This window comes from Candidozyma duobushaemuli (assembly GCF_002926085.2).
Source record: "Candidozyma duobushaemuli strain B09383 chromosome Unknown A_B09383, whole genome shotgun sequence".
NCBI classification, from domain to species: Eukaryota; Fungi; Ascomycota; class Pichiomycetes; order Serinales; family Metschnikowiaceae; genus Candidozyma; species Candidozyma duobushaemuli.
Window position 1 is genome coordinate 2,562,405 of NW_020289901.1, and position 19,551 is coordinate 2,581,955.

Genomic DNA, 19,551 nt, shown 5'->3' on the forward strand with positions numbered 1-19,551 from the left:
TCCGCATAAACCCTCCATAACTGCATTATATAAAAGAACCAGCTACAGGGCGGTCCTGTAACACTTTCTGTTAATATCTATTTCCTTAGGCTATGGCGTTGTATAGTAGGTAAATGGAGCCAAGCCCGCCAATGACAATGGCTGCGGTTTTGCCGAAATTCAGCTCCTCGTGATAACCTCCATTTTGAGGTCCCTGGTACATGTATGGGTTTGAGGTGTTTGGTGAAACCGTTTTATCCAGATTGGTATTGCCATGGGCCTGGCGCATTAGATGCTTGGTAATGAGTTCTTCGCTGACGTTGGAGATATCTCCATCGCGTTTTAGTTGTCGAATGATAGCATCCCTCACCTCTGGGGTCAACAGCTTCTCTATAATGCGCTGCTCGAACTTGAGGTGTTTTGCTAAATGCTCGTTGTAGTTGAAGTGAGGAACGCTGTAGCGGTCTCCGTAGTTCTTGTGTGATCCGTTAAAGGTACTTTGGGTGCTTTCTCCACCGGAGCCGTCATAGAAATTGTGCACCCTATGCCTTTTGCTGGAGTATCCCTTGGAAAAATAGCTTCCTGAAGCTCTTCCCTTGGAGTAGTACTTGGCTTCGCCGTAGTACTTGTTCTGCCAGTCACTGTGGTTCGGATTGCTGTGGGATTGTTGGTTCTTTCGAAGTCCGAGGGAGGCGTCATATTCTCTCTTTGCCTTGACATCCTTCAATGTGTCGTACGCCAGCAGCATCAAGACGTACTTCTTATTGTTTTCCTCCCGCTCCTCCTCGCTCAAATGGGAATTGAGATCTGGATGGTACTTCTTGGAGAGCTTCCTGAACTGAGCCTTGATATCTTTGATCGAAGCATTTCGGGAAAGTTCGAGAACCTGATAGTAGTTGGGTTCCAGTGCTGTTGATGCAAAACGGATTCCAGGTAGTAGGGCCTGGCGTAGGCCCTTCAACATAAGCATGTGTATAGGTAGTTGGGATAAATGGTGTTGTTCACAGTAGCACTCGCGACGATCTGATAAGCCCGCACTTGCATGTGTTGCTGAATTTGTGACACCGAGATTAAATAGTGTGGGAGAAAAAGAAAAGTTGAAGTTTATTTATTTGTCACCAATATTTCATACGTTTCGGTCCGCCGTGGTTTTAAAGTTTATCAAGAGTATACGGTTAACGCCAGATCTGACGTGGTCCTGCGAGCTTGCAGCCAACGGTTTTGCCGATTCGGAATGCAAATGCGTACTCTGCGCCACAACAAAACACATGGAAAAAATTTTTGGAAAAGAGGGAGAAGTTTACGTGATATATAATAAGTTCCATCGCTAAAAAACGGAATTGAGGCGTTTTCGCCTCGCAGAGTGACGTATGGGCCCACAATAGGGTATTCTGGGGTGCATGTTCCGCCGTTGAGCCGAGTCATGTGATGCATTTCACGTGTGTGGTCACGTGGACAACTTTCCGGACCTTTCCAGTGACCTGCTCTTAGCCAAGATCTCCCGCTTTGCCCATGTGGGTTTGGGAGTGACCCTAGGACCAAGACGATTTTGGCTGCGAAAATGTCGTTCACACCCGTACACCGCCTTACCTCAGCAGTCAGCACCCTCCGGTCAATGGAGTCGTTTTTGCTTCTATTCAGCTGAAAATCTCGGATTATGTTCTTCAAGTCAGTAATAAAGTGATTGTGACTTCTTGAGTCGATACTTCTGGGTGAAGCCCTTCAAATTCTCGGTAATGATTAATGTATCTGTATACAGTACGTTGGTCTTACCCTAGTGCAAATCCTTCTGTGCAACGATCCTTTGACGGTTCTGCAGATGGCAAAGGGTCGCCCTGGATCCTCTCTTAAATCCCATCAATTTTCGCCATTCTTTCTTCCGCTTTTCGTGCTCACGTGTTCTGGAAGGTTCTCCACAACGACAATGTCGCGCGCGTCCCGCCACTAAAAAACGCTATATATTCCATCACTTCGCTCTCTTTACCACCAACTCATATTTATTCTAAAAATGCCTAGACAAAGAAGATCCGCTCCAGCCAGACCATCCCAGTCCAGATCTGCCCACACCGCTGCTGCGCCAGCTGCTCCAGCTCACTCGCCAACCTCCATTTCCCAGCCTCAGCGTAACCAGTCTCAGAGCCCAGGTCTCTTTGGCCAAATGGCTTCCACCGCCGCTGGTGTCGCTGTTGGCTCGACCGTCGGTCACACTTTGGGTGCTGGAATCACCTCCATGTTCGGTGGCTCTTCTGCCCCAGCTGAGGCTCCTCAGCAGGACTTGGCTGCTCAGCAGCAGTACAACAACCAGGAGCAGGGTAGAACCTGTGATGCTGACGCCAGAACCTTCACCAGATGTTTGGAGGAGAACAACGGCAACATGCAAGTGTGTGACTTCTACTTGCAGCAGTTGAGAGCTTGCCAGGAGGCCTCTCGTCGTTACTAAGTATGTATATAGCATTGCATGGTCTAATGGATTAAACAATTAAGACAATCTGAATTGTAGTTTTTGGATCTGAGGTTTGAAGTTTTTGAGGTGCAAAGGTAGAGGATGTAGTGGCAAATGCCGTTGGCACAAGTTATGCACAAATCTGGGGAAGATCGAGGTGACACCAAGAGAGCCAATAGCGTTTGTAGTATTCGTTATTGGGTATTCTGGTTGAAATTACGAAAGGGGGTATATCGGCCTATTGTTCGTCAAAAAGCACAGTATATTTAGTCGGAAGTCAATAAAAGTCCTCTTGTCACCACTTACACAAGTTATCACGTACACTAGTTCCAATCGTCGATTATCCAGTACGTTTGGTCTCTCCACGGACGTAACTACGTCATTAAACGGACAAATTATCCTGCCCCACGAATGCAAATGGCCCAACAACTCCCTCGACAGCCTCGTATATCTTCTTGTATTTCGAATATATCTATCACTATCCATTGCAATTGCTCTCACGCGGATGCATTGATCTATGAACGTTCGTTTCGTATGCTCTCACACTATCTTAAGCCTTCTTCCCCTCCTTGGCGTCCTTTGATCCAGTGCCAAAGGCAAAATAGCCGGCAACACCACCCAAGCCCAAAACACCAAGAAGCACAGTTGGGTTGACCGGGCTCAGCCTCTTGGTCTGGCCGTCCTCAACATCGTCCACAACCTGCTCCTGAGCGTTCACAGGGCTTACCTTGTGGTCGACCTCGTTCTCACCCAAGTTCACCACAGATGGCTTGTTGATTTCAGGGTTGGTGGAGCTCTGCACGTACTTCTCTGTGTTGGCAGTCTTACCTGGCTTAGCGATGTGTTTGTGAGAAGCGTCCACAGGCTTCGAGCCCTCGTCGCTGATGTTGGCTGGCTCACTTGAAACAAACTCACCACCATGAAGCACGTCAGCAGTGTTGGCCTCCACCTTGACAGAGGCGTTCTGCTCCTTGGTGAGCAATTCCTGCTCAACCTGCTGTTTCTTGCTTTGGGCAATGTCCTGCTTCACAGCCTCAGGAGAAACAGGAGGGATCTTGGGTTGGGCGACCTTGGGGATAAAGTCGTACTTGAACTCCCACTCGTTTATGGAGGTCTGAGAGGGCAATTTGTACAGGTCAATGGTGGATGGGTCGTTCTTGGCCAAAGCCCTGATACTGGTTTGGATTGATCTGATGGGGATTCTTCTAATCATGGTAGTAGGTGTGGTTGAAGTTGGTGACAATTGACATATCCGGGGAAGTATGGTGGTCGTGTGCGAACCGCCACGGTTGCGAAACCGGCTTTCTAGAAGCCTTCCAGTTGAGAGACGGGAAGATCAGGTGGTCCAGGTAGCAGGATTTTCTATTTTTTGGCGATGAAAAGTAAACGTTATTTATGGCCTTTTTCGAAATTTTGCTTCTTTTGAAGACTTTGGGGAGGTCGATGGAGGTCAATGTATGGGCATATTCTTGCGTCATGCGTTACTACGCAGCATAGGTATAGCTGGGTTCGTCCACAATGTTTCGAATGTTTTGCATTTGAGGAGTTGAATTTGCGGTTGAATTATTTGGCTTCATTTCTGGTATTCTTTAATTTTTTATAATGTTTCGGTCTCGTTAGGGGTAGATCTGGCAGAACGAGAAGTGTTAGATCCTCGGTTAAAAGTCCACTGGAGGCTGCCACAAATCACTACGACTTTTGGATAATTCTCTCGTAAAGCCGAACTAGGGCATTCCGTATTAATGTCGGAACGCTACACCAACATTTATTTCATCAGTTGCTCCAAATGCATGCTGAATCACTTCAAACGTTAAATGTGAAAGGAATTTTGCAACCAAAGCACCATAGTTCCAAACTTTGATATTAGACACACTTGATGCTTCACCCCCAAAACCTACACCCGCTTCCTCTATACTATATTAGCGCTCGTGGCAATTCTATAAAATACTCTAATGCTCGTCCTTAGCTGGATCTAACGTGAAATCCATATCGCCCAAGAGGTCATCTAGAACCTGGGAAGGTGGCCGCAGCTTCTTTTTCTCCTCAATTGGCTGCGTGTTTATAGCATCTGTGGAGGCGTAGTCCGCGGGTGAATCAAGCGGTGAATCAACGTATGACAGATCGAGTCCATATATGGAATCAGGCCTGATTAAGTCCACTTGCAGTCGGCTTCTTCCGTGCATCATCTCAAGCACTGGGGAAATATACATCGATCCACGACGGGTACCCTCCAATCCTTGCAGTTCTCTATAGCTTCTGCCTTGAGACGGAAGCACGCTGGCTCTGTCTAGATGAAGAGCCAGGGACTGACGATGAAGCATGAGAACAGACGAATTGGAGCCCCAGCCCGTGCTTGATTTTTCAGCAATTGAGGAATTGCCGTCGCTGTTGAAGAAACTCAGCTGGCTCAGATTGAGACCAGGCATTTGCATGCCGAAGTACACCTCCCTCTCCTTCTTGGCTCTGCTTCTGCTGATGAGCCAAAATGCAAGGTAGATGGCAATTAAGGAGAGAAGAATGAGGCCGAGGATGGCGCCGACAATTATGAAAACGAGATTGGCGGGTTTGGTGGATCTGTAGACGTATGGATTTTCATCATAGCTGCCGGTTTGCGTCGATGGAGGCACCGTGATGGAGTAGCTGTACAGTGTCGACAGCGACAGCGTCAGCGACATGGAAGGGAGTACCGAATCGGAAGGCATTTCCGAGGTGGATGAGTCCTCGCTAGCTGAAGGCATATCCGAAGTCGAAGCACTCGGAGATTTAGACGACTTTGAAGTAGAAGTTTTCGATGTTGACTTTGTACTCTTGGAGCTCGTCGTGGCAGCGGTGTCGGTCACACCAGGCATGTCGTCCCTGGCATGAAGATGGTGATGGTGGATGATTCCAGTCCTCAGAGGGAGAGGCTTGGCCAGTATAAGCGTTGCCAATAGAAGCACCACAGGAAGTCTCATGGGACAAAAGAATGAAATGTAGTGGGACGGAGTTTGAACAAGAGTTGAGGAAAAACAGGCGGAACAGAAAGTTTAAAACAGTTTGGCCATTGCTGATCTGTTTGCAGCCATTATGCATGGATGTACGCGGTTTATAGAAACGCGATTCTGGCAGGTTCGGGGTTTCAAAAACGGGGTGTTCCCGATGGCCAATGAAGATAAAAATTACACCGCTATGATGCTGAGACTTTCTAGATTCCAGTGGTGCTGCTATCTTTTTTGTAGGTGCTAAAATGGCCATTTATTGATTGTCCCTCCAACCCCCCTGTGGTGCCAAATATGCACAGAATGCGTCTGCCGCGAGCACAATGTTATCACCATGCCTTATACAGCGACCGCGAATTGTTCACGCTAAATGAAATACATGCCTACGCCGTGCCGGCCAATTAAGGCCTTTTCCGGAAAAACGTGCAGTGCACTTTCCTATTTTTGCCTTGCTAGGGCTCTATTACCGTGTGGCGCCGCCTGAAATGAGGCCGCCTCAGAAACGCCAGTTCTCATCTGTAGACTCAATGGCCCAGTTAAACTTGTCCCGGAGTGTTTTGGTGAAAAGTTTCTCGATGGGTACGTCAAACTTTTTGGCAAACACTACCGTCAATCTTGGGTCGATATAGTTTAACTTCGACGTGCCAAGAGAAACCTCCGAGTTGTCCTCTTTGTCTTTGAGCTGGTAGCTTGTGTTGGTGATTCTATTCTCCACCGTTTCGATCTTGGTCTTCAACGAGGCCACTGTAGCTCCCTTGGTGGCTTCCACCTTGCCCGTTTTGATCTCATTGAGGTACTCTTTCCTTGTCTCCGCAATCTTGTCAAGCTTTTCCTTGAGATCTTCCTTGGTAAGCAACTCCTGCTTCTCCATCTTGCGCTTCTCGTTGTCTCTATTCCACTTCTTCTCCGCCTGATCCTTTTGTCTTTCGATCACACGCTCAACGATGACCCCTTGTTCCTCCTTCGTAAGATCGTCAAGCTCCTCGAAGTACTTGGGTTCCTTCTTGATTGCCTTCTCGTCAACATCCAAGATCATCTTTTTGAGCCTGAGCTTTTGCCATTCGAGCTCCTTAATCTTATCGTTGATACGCTTCACACCGACCTCGTGGTTCTTACTCACCGTACGCTGGTGATTACACAAGATAGCCACGGTTCTGTTGGCGGCGTTGTACTTGACAACCTTCTCAGCCACTGTACCTTCGTTCGAGATCAAGTCCATCTGGTCTTGCATAACCTTCGAGGCGTTGTAGGTACGGAAAACCTTGGCTGTGAGACCCTTCATGTAGTTCTGTAGATGCTTGTTCAAGATGGTGGGTGTGATTCTGTCGAACATGTCATCTCCTGGTCCCTTGGGCTCCTTTTTGAAAATTCGTAGATTCTTGAACACTTGACGGTCCACTTCCACTTCCTGATAGAATCTGATGGAATCCTTACCCAAGAAGTCAAAAATGACCTTGTTGGGTGGTTTGAGCGTAACGTGCTCGTATCTCAATGAACAACAGCCAACAGTGTCTGCTTCGTCTTCACCCTTTTCACCACCAGCTCTGAGAGCGAAGATATCGATCAAGTAGGTGGCGGTAGCAATCTGTCTATTTTGCATGAATTGATCCTTCAACATCTTGGTGTAGTCGGCTCTAATACGCTGAATGTGGTCTTTGAGCTTTCTGGCGGTCTCGAACTTTTTCATATCGGAAATACCCTTGATGGAGGAGTTTGCAGCCAATTTGACGTACTTGAAAGTATCAGAAATATTTTCACGCCACATGGCCAACCAAACCACGGTCTTGTCGTGTCTAATAGCGCCCCAGCTGTGGCCTTCTGGTGCTGGTGGGATTGGAGCACCTTCGCCCAAGTTAAGTGTGATGTCCTCAGGGAACACTCTTCTTTTGAATTTACCTGTTTTTGGGTGAGCACCACGTCCACGGAAAAGACCAGGAGGTTCCACTCTGAAGTTGCCGACATTTTCTCTGCGGCCATCCATGAGACATGTTTTGTATGGTTCTTCAAGCTTTTCCTTCTCCTCCTTGATGCGCTGCTTCTCAGGCTTGGTCAAGGCCTTCTTTTCTTCCCTTTGCTTTTCGAAGAATGCTGCCATCTTGGAGAAATCACATTTCTCAAAGTCTTTGATCTCCACGTTGCAACCACCAGACTCTTCGAGCACTTGTAGGAAGTCATTGAAGAAGTTCTGCTGGAAAACCGGGTTTTTGGCATGGTCAGTTTCAATCATAGCAGCGAAATAACCCGCCACTTCCTCTGCAAGAGGAGGCAAGTCAACTGCTTTACCGTTGTAGTAAAGTTTGACGTAGCTAGGTAACGGTTCGTACGGAGGAGGAAAGATAACACCAGCATGCTCCAAAGTCTGCCACCTCTCTTCACCTTCACCAAAATTCTCGTCTTCCCACCATTTGTATCCTTCGTCAGCCTCCTCTGAGCCCTCCTTCTTTGGTGTAGCTGAGGGAGTCTCTGAGCCTGGTGTTTGCGATGGCTTTGGTGTTTTTGTAGTCTTTTTGGGCGTAGCAGGGGCCAGAGGAGTCTCCTTTTTCACTTTCAGAGACAGTGGTGTCTTTGCCTTTTTGGCTTTCTTCTCTTTTGGTGCCCCATTGCTCTTATCAGACAGCTTTCTCTTCTTCTGCTTGGCTCTACCATTCAACTGCGCCAATGGCATCTCATCATCCTCATTTTTCACGGCACCATGTCCGTTTCGGGACGAGATCTCCGAAAGGGTCAAGTCCTCGCTGTCACTCATATTGCCTAGAAGGTTGTCTGGGTTTGGGAAGATCAGAAAAAAAATTGCTGCTGGCATGAATTCTATTATGAGATGGGCACGACCGACGAGGTATGGAAGGGCATATATCCAGGTGCCTTTAGATGCCAGTTTTGGTGGCTTGTTCGATCAAGTTGATTTAGGAAGATCACAATGTCATCAGGCTAATCTTTGGTTGTCTATGGCGATGCATTTCGTGGTTTGCACTGCAATACCTGTGGGGTATGTAAGAAGACTGATAAGGGACTGGACGATTTTCTTTTTAAGAACATCCTTTGAAAGCTTTTCAGAAGTACTTGTGAGTCGCGGAGAAGTTGTTGACGTGGGATTTTTTTTTTTTTCTCTCTTTTTGTTTGTGAAGTAGATTTAGTTGTAATCTGGGTTCATGGTATCTCTCGTCTTCATCTGGGATACATAGAAAGGCAGCCAATCCGCTCTAGAAAATCAACAATAGACGCCATTCCATTGTTAATTTCTTTACTCATCACAACTTCAGGGTCCCTATGTTTGATTCATTCTTCTCACTCTAGTTTACATTGATCACATCATTCGAGATCAGACTAATGCAGGGTGTACTGACCTCTCTGTGTGACACAACACCGTAAGGCCCCAAAGCAGTCGAATTACTTGAATTCTAGTGAGTTTAGAAAAATATTCGAGCTGTGAAAATTAGACTTTTCTCGTTTGGCTTTATCGTGAATATGGGGTGCAGCATTGATTGAAGGTATGAGACCAATACCAGCCGTCTACAACATTCAGAGATACGTTCGTGGTCCTGGAGGTTGGTGTCGTTTAATTGTCAGAACCAATTCCAATCCTTTAAGAAAATTCCAATAGTGTAAGAGGTTGCAATGGGTATGTGATTCTGGATCAATGAATGGCTGCAAAGCGCTTATGAGAAGTATCCGAGGATGACTGTCAAGCTTCTGATCCTCGATCGCTCGTCCCCTTTAAAAGACAAAGAATGCTTAAAGTCAATTGAAGTAAAATTGTTTCCGAAACAGGAGAAAAAATAAAAAAGACCAATAGGCGTGGATAGTAGTGGGGAGCACGGAGTCGCACAGCCATATTCATGATTCTGTCTACCTACTCATAGATATAGCTTCAACAAGATGACCAGCATTAAATCTCCATATTAAGCCAAATAAGAACACAAAAAAAATATCACAGCGAAGCCACAAAATCAAGGGCACAAAAAGAAAGCCAAGGATCTAGCCCTAGATTTCTAACCCCTGCAGAATTAACGCGGTATATAATACGATCAAATCCACCGTCAAGTTGATCAAAAAAACCACACTGATGGCTAGAAAGTCCAAGCCGGCTTACTACGCCGTGGCTCGTGGTAAGAGTGTGGGCATTTACCGCCTGTGGGACGAATGCAAGAGCAACACGCTGGGATACTCTAATGCGAGTTTCAAGAAGTTTGACTCTCCTGCTGCTGCTCAAAGCTTCATCAATGCCAACCAATCTGGTGGTTCTGGTGGATCAGGATCCTCGGGATCTTACTCGAGCAGTAGGTCCTCTGGTGGCAGCTCTGGCAGATCCAATTACTCCAGTGGATCCAGTTCTTCAGGTGGCGGCGGATACTCTGGGGGCTACTCTGGAAGTTTCTATAGTGGAGGTGGTTCCTCTAAATCCTCTTCTTCCAATGCTAGCTCCTCCAAGAGCTCTTCTGGTGGCTCATCCAAGAGATCGGCCGTCTACGTTGATGGCGCTTCTCGTGGAAACGGAAAAGGGGGTACTCCTAAATCCGGATACGGTGTCTACTACGGCCCTGGTGACTCCAGGAATGCTGCCGTGTCGTTGGCAGACGTGGATGACGTTAAAACCACGACGCCAACCAACCAGCGTGCTGAATTGCACGCGTTGAAACACGCGTTGGGGTCCGCACTTGATTCGGCTAAGCTGGGCGGCGAGAAGTACGAGATCTTCACCGACTCATCTTACGCAAAGAACTGTGTCGATAATTGGTCTAAGAATTGGGCTAACAATGACTGGAAGAACTCGGCAGGCAAGGACGTGGCCAACAAGGATATCATCGAGGATGCCGTTGGAAAGTACAACGCTATCAATGAGCATTACAAGAGCCAAGGAGAGCCCAAATTAGAAATCACTCACGTGAGAGGACACGAGGGCATTGAAGGTAATGAGCAAGCTGATAGGCTCGCCAACGAGGGTGCTGATAAGATGTAGGTGATTAGGTTGACGGTGGCTTGTGCAACAGCTGCTAATCTGGAAAGTCGCAAGATGCACCGAAAATAACCAGCGTTCGATTGAGCCCTGGCTTCGAAGCATCCTGGGCTAAGTGCGAGCCATACTGTTTGTTTGTTGACACCATAACTATACCCGATTGGGACATTGTTCACATTCCCACGAAATACCCCACGATTTGTCTGAAATTCTCTATGCTAACCCCAACCAATTCAATGTTAACGAAGTTTTAAGAAAAAATGTTTCAGGTTGTAGACGGGCGTTTCAAACGGGCGTGAGAGAGGAAGGTGTAGCAGCCATGGTGAGAAGCCTGCATGTAGACACTCCATAGAGCCAAAACGTAAATAGAGAATTCAATGCCATTACCGCAAACGTCACTTTTGTAAACAGCGACTCTTCACACCTCTGCCAGGAGGCCTCCGAGCGATTATATTCATTTTTCCCGATCTGTCAGAGCTCTCCTGTAGAGGGCCTCTCTTTCTCAGCCCAAAACATAATATTACTCCGTTGGCACATTGCCTTTTTGGTCAAAAGACGCAAACACATATATATTCGTCTTGCGCCGTATCTTCCCTCGAGCCTGGTGAACCCACTCTTTCATCTCGTACCGTCCATTTTCCCAGCCTCCACGCCATGAGCATCAGGTCCCAGCCTTTACAGCCGCTTAACAGCGGCCACCTTAACAAGGCTAACTTGACTCCCGTCAAGGCCTCCAGAAGAAAGGAATACGACCTATACCACAACCAGCACTACCAGCCCCAGCACCAAGCTCAGGCCCAAGTCCATCATCAGATTCCTGTGACAGAGCCCCAGCAAGAAAAGCCCAAGAAGAAGAAGGAAAAGCTCCTGGCTCTTTGTAAAACTCCTCCATCGATTGTCAGAACTAGAAGCGGCATTGATTACCGTAGAGGCAACTTCTTGGGAGAAGGCGGCTTTGCCCGTTGTTTCCAAATGAGAGATGCCTCGGGTAGAATCTACGCTGCAAAAACCGTCGCCAAGGCGCTGATCAAGAACGAGAAAACAAAGACGAAGCTTTTGCTGGAAATCAAGATCCACAAATCGCTTAAGCACTCCAATATCGTCAACTTCGTCGACTGCTTTGAGGATGACGTCAATGTCTACATTCTTTTAGAAATTTGTCCCAATCAATCGCTCATGGAGCTCTTGAAGACCAGAAAGAGAGTATCTGAGCCTGAGGTTCGTTATTTCATGGTTCAGATTGTCGGAGCAATCAAGTACTTGCACTCTCGCAGAGTGATCCACAGAGACTTGAAGCTCGGAAACATCTTCTTTGACCCAGACATGAACTTGAAGATTGGTGACTTTGGTTTGGCCTCTGTGTTACCTTCTCTTGAATCGAGAAAATACACCATTTGTGGAACTCCAAACTACATTGCGCCAGAAGTTCTCGGTGGTAAGACCACTGGACACTCCTTTGAAGTCGACATCTGGGCCATTGGTATCATGATGTACGCCTTGCTTGTAGGCAAGCCACCTTTCCAAGCCAAAGACGTCAATGTCATTTACGAGCGTATCAAGAAAACCGACTATTCATTTCCTCCCGACAAGAAGATCTCCGACGAGGCCAAACAGTTAATCCAGGACTTGTTGAGCTTGAACCCATTGAATAGACCGTCCGTCCACGAAATTTTGGACTACCCATGGTTCAAGGGCCCCTTTCCCAACAAAACCACAGAGGACGCCTTGACGGCCACTCCTTACGGTGTTGGAGAGGTTTCCCGTGCTCAAAGTGCCCTCAATTTTGCCAACGCTAAGACTAGAGCAGGTATCTACACCCCAAGAGCAAGAACCCCGTGGAGATCTTGAAGCTGGACTTGCAGTCAGACCAACCACGTACGGTATTGCCACAATCCTTGTCTCCAGGTGACACTCGTCTTAAATACCAAGAGGTTGCTGTGCCAACCACTCTAATGAGCGCCCAGAGAAGTACCATGAGAAAGCTCAATTTCCACTCGAAGTTCAACAAGACCATTGTCAAATTGGATCTTTGTCTTCAGGAAACCGCCGACACAATCCGCCGTCTACTGGATCTCACCAGAGAGAGGTCAAAGTTGGAATTGGACGTCAAAGAGCTTCCCACTTGCGAGAACCCCACGCTTATTTCCAAGTGGGTCGACTACTCCAACAAATACGGTTTCTCGTATCAGTTGAATAATGACGACATTGGTGTTTTGTTCAACGATGAAAACACCATCCTCAAACTTCACGACAGCGATTCGTTCTTTGAATTGATCTACCACGAGAAAGAAGGCTGGGCATGTATCGAAAGCTCGGTAACGAACCCTCCAGCACAGGCAAAGAGACAGCTTGAAATCGTCGACTTCTTCGCCAAGTACATGAACACAAACTTGTCGAAGGTCAGCGAAAACGAGCTGCGCAAACAAGTTGTATTCTTGAGGCGATACACTAGAAACAGCGACTACATCATGTTCGAGATGACCAACGGTAACTTCCAATTCAACTTCAAAGACCACCACAAGATTTGCATTTCTAAAGGCGGACTCGCCATCTCCCACGTCTCGCCCAATAGAGTGATCCAAACTCACCCACTAGTATTAGTGTTGAAGCAAGGTAACTTCCCTCAGACGGAGGTGCCTAACTGTTTGGAGAAGATAGCCATGATCGAAAAAGCCATGAGGGATAAGATTCCCACTAATGTATAATACTACAAATGCATAGATGAAAAGTACCTTGCTGTAGATATCCTGTTTTGTACCATGTCAAATGGTGCCTATAATATACAAGTAATTAGTAGTCGTCGTTGTTAAGCAAGGACTTAAGGGCCCATTCGTCCTTGAACTTGGTTTTGAGAACATCCAACTCGGAAATGAGGTTTGAGCAGGCGTTCTTCAAAGCGTCTCTTGGTGTGTAGTCATCGTCAGTCTGGATTCTCAACACAAAATTGGCAAAAAGTGGGTGCTCCACCTTGTAAGCAGCAAAGATAACTCTGTCATCCTTAGCAAGCTGAGATCTTAACAAATTAGCTAGCGTGTGATCCTCTCTCTCGATTTTGATGATGGCAGCATTGGGCACCTTTGTGTCTGGGATGATTTTGATTCTGTGGTTAGCGTAATTAAAACCAAATATCAGCAGTTACATACTTCTCAACACCGTCAGGCAAGATGAACAACTCGAATCTGTCTGGAGCGTTCATGGTGGCAACAAGGACAGAGGTGTTGAAGGTGAAGTTTTCGTTTCGTTCGACTTTCCTGCAGGAGGGTGTCAGAGGAGGAGCCGAAGAGGTGGTGATCAAAGGTCTGCCAGGAAGGGAAGGGTAAAGAATCAACAGAGTTTTGTAGACATGTAAGAATGGTATTTATGTCGAATCGACTTCTTTTTGTGGGCCATTGAGATGTTTGTGATTTATGAAGGTTGGTCCTAGATGTTACGGTGTTGCGTTTTTCGCACCCACAAAGTAAAGAGCCAGCACTTCTGTGAACATGGTAAAGTACGAATTGTGCAAGAGTATTTGTAAAAATTCAATTTGGAAGGGCGACGCCTCGATACTCATCAAAAGCAGTTGACTCGATAATTCGATGCTCATTTATGTCAAAAAGTATCGAATCATCGATCAACTACTTGACTCCGTTTGACCATGCCTTCAGACAGGTATAATGCCGCTACCATGAAGATAAGAGTTGCAGATGATCCGAATGACTTTTGATGACATGGTGCCTACACAGGAGACTATTAAAGTGTACCTTATATCGTCAAAGATAGCCATGGGTTGAAATCATTGGCAAACCCGGCTATTCTCGGCGTCTAGCCGAAGATCCCCATACATATTGTCCAACATCTTCCTCACCGATCCATCCCATGTCAATCCGGGCACATGCTTTGTCCTGTTATGAAAGCACCCCAAGCTGGAAAAAGTCGGTCTCAATGAGCGTGAGATACCTCCCCCATTTTCAGACTGTCATTCTCCACATCTCTCGAGCACAGCCATCGGTCCCTACCGCATCCTGCCTTATCTCTACAAGCCCCGCTGCTTTACAGATCCAGTTAATCCGTATCACCAATGACCCTCAAATCTCAAATGTTCAATTCCCAAAATGTTCAATTCCCAACTCATCCACCACCCATTGGCTTACTCACTTATCAGCCAGACCTGCGTCGTATTACCGGGCCGGTCCAGGAAACAACAAACACCCCACCCGCCATCTGCAGTATGCTGACCTGAAAATACCTTTTCCTCAGTCGGGCCCAAAAAGCTCAACCTGAAATTCATCCATTTTTCTTCACCTGCAAAATTTCTGAATTTCTTGCCGTAGTAACAGGTGACCTTCGCTTAGCGTGGGCTGGCGCTTATACCGCGCCTGCACACAACCGACCAATGCATCTCCCTCCTCGCTCACCGAAAACCAGCCGGGGTTACCCGCCCAGGCAGCCATACGCACCGCTCTCGAGTTGTCAATTGACTTCCTACCCTGCAACAACACCCTGGTCCAATAAAGCAAAAGCTTACCCGCTTTTTTCAAGATCTCCATCCATAGTAATCCTATTCAGCAGGTCCAGTCATGACGAACCAGCAGGACCGCTGGTCCAACCAGGGCATCCCGCTAGGCCAGCCCTTCAAGTATGTTTTACCATCCAGCGACATCACGCCCAGTACTAACAGCAGCCGCCAAAATCCGCCTGTTTTGCCACCCCCTGCCACGTTGGAGGCAGGCGGCCAGCCCTTTTCGCCTTTCCCTAACCTACCTGCTTTGGGCAACAGAGCCAACAACTCCTCAGGGCACGTTTTCACCATCCCATCCATCAGCTCCAACGACGACAGAAGACCCTCGGGCGGCCAGCCTACGCCTTCGCTGCAAGGCCAGGCCCCTCAGGGCTCTTCGCAAGGGCCCCACCTCCCTCACGTCCAGGGCTTCTCTTCGCTCCCTCAGAACCCACCTAGACCATCCAACTCCATCTACAACATCACCAACCGCGATCCGCCGGAGGAAAAGGTCAAGGAGGAGCCTCAGCCGCAGGGTCAGCCCCAGCAGCAGCAGCAGCCTCCACATCAGTCGCTGCCACAGACCCAGCCTGCCGCTAGCCAGAAACTGCAGCCACACGGTTCTCACGATCCGCAGCGCACAGCCCTGGCACCTCTGGGAACCCAGGAGCAGCAGGCCCAGGGCCCCATAGGTCCAGCTTCGCAGCCACAGGGTCCCCTCCCACCCGGCGTGTTGAACCGGTCCTCATCTTCCAGCGCCTACAGACCATTGAACGTGAAAGATGCTTTGTCCTACCTCGACCAGGTGAAGATCCAGTTCTACAACCAGGCAGACGTGTACAACAACTTTTTGGATATCATGAAGGATTTCAAGCTGCAGAGCATAGACACCCCGGGCGTCATCGACCGAGTGTCCACCTTGTTCCGTGGCCATCCGAACTTGATCCAGGGCTTCAACACGTTCTTACCACCTGGATACCGAATTGAATGCTCCTTAGACCCCTCTGACCCCAACCCGATCAGAGTGACTACTCCAACGGGCACTACGACAAGGCCAAACATGAACCTTCCTCCCCAGCAACAACAGCAGCAGCAGCAGTGGAACGCCGAGCAAATGCTCCCTCACCAGTTGCAGCAGTTCCCAACCGAACAGCAACAGCAGCAGCCTGGGGCCGGTGGTCAGGTCGAATTCAACCACGCCATTTCTTATGTTAACAAGATCAAGACGAGATTTGCTAACCAGCCAGATATCTACAAGCAATTTTTGGAAATCTTGCAGACTTACCAGCGCGAACAGAAACCTATTGGCGAGGTTTATGAGCAGGTCACCCTGCTTTTCTCAAGCTCTCCTGACTTGCTTAACGACTTCAAACAATTTTTGCCTGACAGTGGGAACCAGCCGCTCTTGCAACCAGGGAGGTCTCACGACGGTCCAGCTCTTCTAGCTCAGGCTCAGGCTCAGCCTCACTTGCAGCATGTCGATAAACCACCTTACTTTCCAGGTAATAACGGATCACAGTTGCCACCTTTAGGAAACTTTCAACCCGCCGCTGGCGGCCCTATGATGAACGGAGAGCAACAGTATCGTGCTCACTACGAAATGCCACCCCAAGAAATGGTTATGCAAGGTGGTGCTATGATGCACGAGGACATGAGAAGACGATCCGAGCAACTGGCATATGAGAACAACTACAATGAGGAGGCTCAATACTCCAGTATGCGTGCCGGTGTTCAGCCTTCTGCAAACAAGCTGAAAAACGGTACTCCAGGTGCTCCGACTGTCCTTACCAAGAACGGAACCAAGATCAACCCAACGTTGGTTCCTGGTGTACCAGAACCCGTCCCACCAACGGCCGCCGTCAGACAATCCTCCTTGCTGGAAGAGTTGGGTTTCTTTGACAAGGTCAAGAAGGCCATTGGAAACAAGCAATCCTACAACGAATTTTTGAAGTTCCTCAATTTGTACTCTCAGGATATCATCGATAAAGCCACTTTGATCGAGAGAGTCGACTACTTCCTCGGTGACACTCACCAAGACTTGCTTAACTGGTTCAAGCAATTCGTGGGGTACAAGGAAGAGACACAACATATCGAAGATATCACCTTCAAGAAGCACCAAATCGAGCTTTCCCTTTGCAAAGCTTATGGTCCTTCGTACAGACAATTGCCAAAGGTTGAAACCTACATGCCCTGCTCCGGCAGAGACGAGATGTGTTGGGAGGTTCTTAATGACGAGTGGGTGGGTCACCCAACTTGGGCCTCTGAGGACTCTGGCTTCATTTCTCACAGAAAGAATCAGTACGAAGAGATTCTCTTCAAGATCGAGGAGGAAAGATTGGAGTTTGACTACCACATAGAAGCCAACTTGCGCACCATTCAGACACTAGAGACAATCGCTAACAGAATCGCAAACATGACAGCGGAGCAGAAGGCAAATTTCAAACTTCCGCCTGGCTTGGGACACACCTCTCAGACTATCTACAAAAAGGTCATCAGGAAGGTTTATGACAAGGACAGAGGGTTCGAGGTCATCGACGCACTTCATGAAAATCCCGCTATTGCCGTGCCTGTTGTTTTGAAGAGATTGAAGCAGAAAGATGAAGAGTGGAAGAGAGCTCAGAGAGAGTGGAACAAGGTTTGGAGAGAGATGGAACAGAAGGTGTTCTACAAATCTCTTGACCATTTGGGCTTGACATTCAAACAAGCAGACAAAAAGCTTCTTACTGCCAAGCAACTTGTTAGCGAGATTAGTACGGTAAAGGTCGAGCAACAAAATAAGAGGGTCCATCCATTGACGCCAAAGCCTCAGGAACAGCTTGACTATGTTTTCGAAGACTTCGAAGTGGTCTATGACATCATCAAGCTTGCCGAGTTCTACATTTTCCATTCATCCAACTACTCTAGCAGTGACAGAGACAAGTTGGGCGCCTTTTTCAAGTACTTCATCGGTTTCTTCTTCGGCATCAGCCAAGAGACAATCGAGGAAGCATTGGCAGCAAGATCCAGGGAGGAACGTGGTAAAGAGGCAGAAGCCAAGAATCCCGAGGATAATGGTACTCATGCGGAGCAGAATGGCACCGTCGAATCAAACAACACTAAGAAACGTAATCGTGACCAAGACTTATTGCGTGATGTGTTGAAGAAGCAATCCAAGAGCAGAAAGGAGGAGAAGGATGCCTCCTCAGCTAGTGAGTCCGAGGAGCCCGATCTTGTGGATGAAGTCGAGAAGTCTGGAGAATTGTGGATCAGAACAGCGTCATCTAACTTTTCTCTCGACGATATGTCAAGAGAACATAAGCGTGACAGATTCAACTTCTTCTGCAATACCACGATATATGTGTTCTTCCGTCACTTCAGAACCTTATACGAAAGACTCGAGGAGATAAAGGGAATGAATGAAGAGGTTGCTAAGGAAATAAGCGCTAGAAAGATCCCACAGTTTGCTAAAGACCTTAACCTTGTCTCACATCAGCTTGAGGAGATGGGCGTTCAAATGGTGGGCTCTAAGGATTGCTACAAGCAAGTGTTGTCTTTGACGGAAAGGTTACTCGACGGCGAAATCGAGCATCAGTGGTTTGAAGAAAGTTTGCGTCAAGGGTACCGCAACAAGGCTTACAAGTGCTACACCATTGACAAGGTCGTTCAAGCTCTTGTGAAGCATATGCATACGATGATCACTGACTCCAAGACCTCGGAAATGGTGGTGTTGTTTGAACAAGACCGTAAAACACCTGCCTCCACAGCGAAGGATCAGATTTTGTATCGTATGCAAGTGAGGTCCCTCATGAGCAACGAGGAGAATATGTTCAAGATTGTTATTAAGGAGCCCGAGAACTCGGTCACCATTGAATTCGTTGCTCTTGATGATTTGACGATAAATGATCATGAGAATGCGGAGGAAAGCTACAACTACTACGTCACTTCTTATGTCATGTCTCACCCAACTGAAGGTGTTCCAGCCTCCAAGATCAATATGCCTTTCCATAAGGCTTTTATCGATGCTGTCGAGGAAGAGCAATGTGAGGGCAAGGCTTCATCTGACCTCAGAGTATCCATTTGCGAAAACTCATACCGTTTATTCTTTGAGCCTGGTGCTCACGATGAGTTCACAGCAAACTCTGTTCAGCAAAAACAGAAAGAACCCACATCTACCCCAGAAGAGAAGATTGAGACTTTCAAGAAATTGTTGGATGATGAGGAGTTTGGTTGGAAAGCTAACCTCAGTGAAGAACAGAGCGAGAAGCTCAGTCTGAATTTCGACGTTCTTCTCAAGAAGGGTGCCACAGAGTACAGAGGAATCGCTGATGCTGTCGAGGATGTCGAGATGAAGGATGCTGACGAGACTACCGAAAAGCCCGAAAGCAAAGAAGACGAGGAAGAGGATGGGGAGACACTCAAGCAAGAGCAGAAAAAGTCTGCCGAAGAATCTTCAAAGGGAGACTCTGAGACCACCAAGGTGAATCCCGATACCACAGTGGATGCCGACACTACTATTTTCCATGACCCAAATGACACGACCATACAGCAGGACGTTAATGAAACTACAAATGAGGAGGTAACAATCAATGCCGGTGCTGATGAAGAGGAAGGTGCTGACACGACTGCTCCCGAGGGCGGGGCCCAGGTTAATTCTACGGCTTAAGTCGAGGGAAGTGTGGAAAAACCAGTGGTTTGTAACATAGAGATCTAACAAAAGTTTGTAATGATGATTGATTCG

General features: G+C 47.6%; 8 protein-coding genes across 8 annotated transcripts; 3 read left to right on the forward strand and 5 right to left on the reverse strand. All coding sequences in view use genetic code 12, as the record gives it.

Annotated features, from left to right (window-relative positions):
* Nucleotides 1–85: 85 nt before the first annotated feature.
* On the reverse strand, nt 86–949 carry CXQ87_001177 (uncharacterized protein; the record flags this gene model as incomplete). The annotated part of the gene is made up of 1 exon (XM_025479725.1): nt 86–949. One exon carries the CDS (start codon nt 947–949, stop codon nt 86–88), a length of 864 nt encoding a protein of 287 aa, XP_025339198.1.
* A 1,038-nt stretch (nt 950–1,987) lies between these two features.
* CXQ87_001178 (uncharacterized protein) lies at nt 1,988–2,419 on the forward strand (the record flags this gene model as incomplete). Its single annotated transcript, XM_025479726.1, has 1 exon — nt 1,988–2,419. One exon carries the CDS (start codon nt 1,988–1,990, stop codon nt 2,417–2,419), a length of 432 nt encoding a protein of 143 aa, XP_025339199.1.
* Nucleotides 2,420–2,972: 553 nt separating this feature from the next.
* Nucleotides 2,973–3,635, reverse strand: CXQ87_001179 (uncharacterized protein; the record flags this gene model as incomplete). The annotated part of the gene is made up of 1 exon (XM_025479727.1): nt 2,973–3,635. The coding sequence occupies one exon, from the start codon at nt 3,633–3,635 to the stop codon at nt 2,973–2,975; it is 663 nt and encodes a 220-aa protein (XP_025339200.1).
* A 736-nt stretch (nt 3,636–4,371) lies between these two features.
* Nucleotides 4,372–5,376, reverse strand: CXQ87_001180 (pheromone-regulated protein; the record flags this gene model as incomplete). The annotated part of the gene is made up of 1 exon (XM_025479728.1): nt 4,372–5,376. One exon carries the CDS (start codon nt 5,374–5,376, stop codon nt 4,372–4,374), a length of 1,005 nt encoding a protein of 334 aa, XP_025339201.1.
* Nucleotides 5,377–5,896: 520 nt separating this feature from the next.
* On the reverse strand, nt 5,897–8,146 carry TOP1 (DNA topoisomerase 1; the record flags this gene model as incomplete). The annotated part of the gene is made up of 1 exon (XM_025479729.1): nt 5,897–8,146. The coding sequence occupies one exon, from the start codon at nt 8,144–8,146 to the stop codon at nt 5,897–5,899; it is 2,250 nt and encodes a 749-aa protein (XP_025339202.1).
* A 2,862-nt stretch (nt 8,147–11,008) lies between these two features.
* CDC5 (polo kinase) lies at nt 11,009–13,059 on the forward strand (the record flags this gene model as incomplete). Its single annotated transcript, XM_025479730.1, has 2 exons — nt 11,009–12,109; nt 12,178–13,059. The coding sequence occupies 2 exons, from the start codon at nt 11,009–11,011 to the stop codon at nt 13,057–13,059; spliced, it is 1,983 nt and encodes a 660-aa protein (XP_025339203.1).
* An 85-nt stretch (nt 13,060–13,144) lies between these two features.
* RPB11 (DNA-directed RNA polymerase II core subunit) lies at nt 13,145–13,550 on the reverse strand (the record flags this gene model as incomplete). The annotated part of the gene is made up of 2 exons (XM_025479731.1): nt 13,145–13,454; nt 13,498–13,550. 2 exons carry the CDS (start codon nt 13,548–13,550, stop codon nt 13,145–13,147), a joined length of 363 nt encoding a protein of 120 aa, XP_025339204.1.
* Nucleotides 13,551–14,913: 1,363 nt separating this feature from the next.
* SIN3 (transcriptional regulator) lies at nt 14,914–19,476 on the forward strand (the record flags this gene model as incomplete). Its single annotated transcript, XM_025479732.1, has 1 exon — nt 14,914–19,476. The coding sequence occupies one exon, from the start codon at nt 14,914–14,916 to the stop codon at nt 19,474–19,476; it is 4,563 nt and encodes a 1,520-aa protein (XP_025339205.1).
* Between the last annotated feature and the right edge of the window lie 75 nt (nt 19,477–19,551).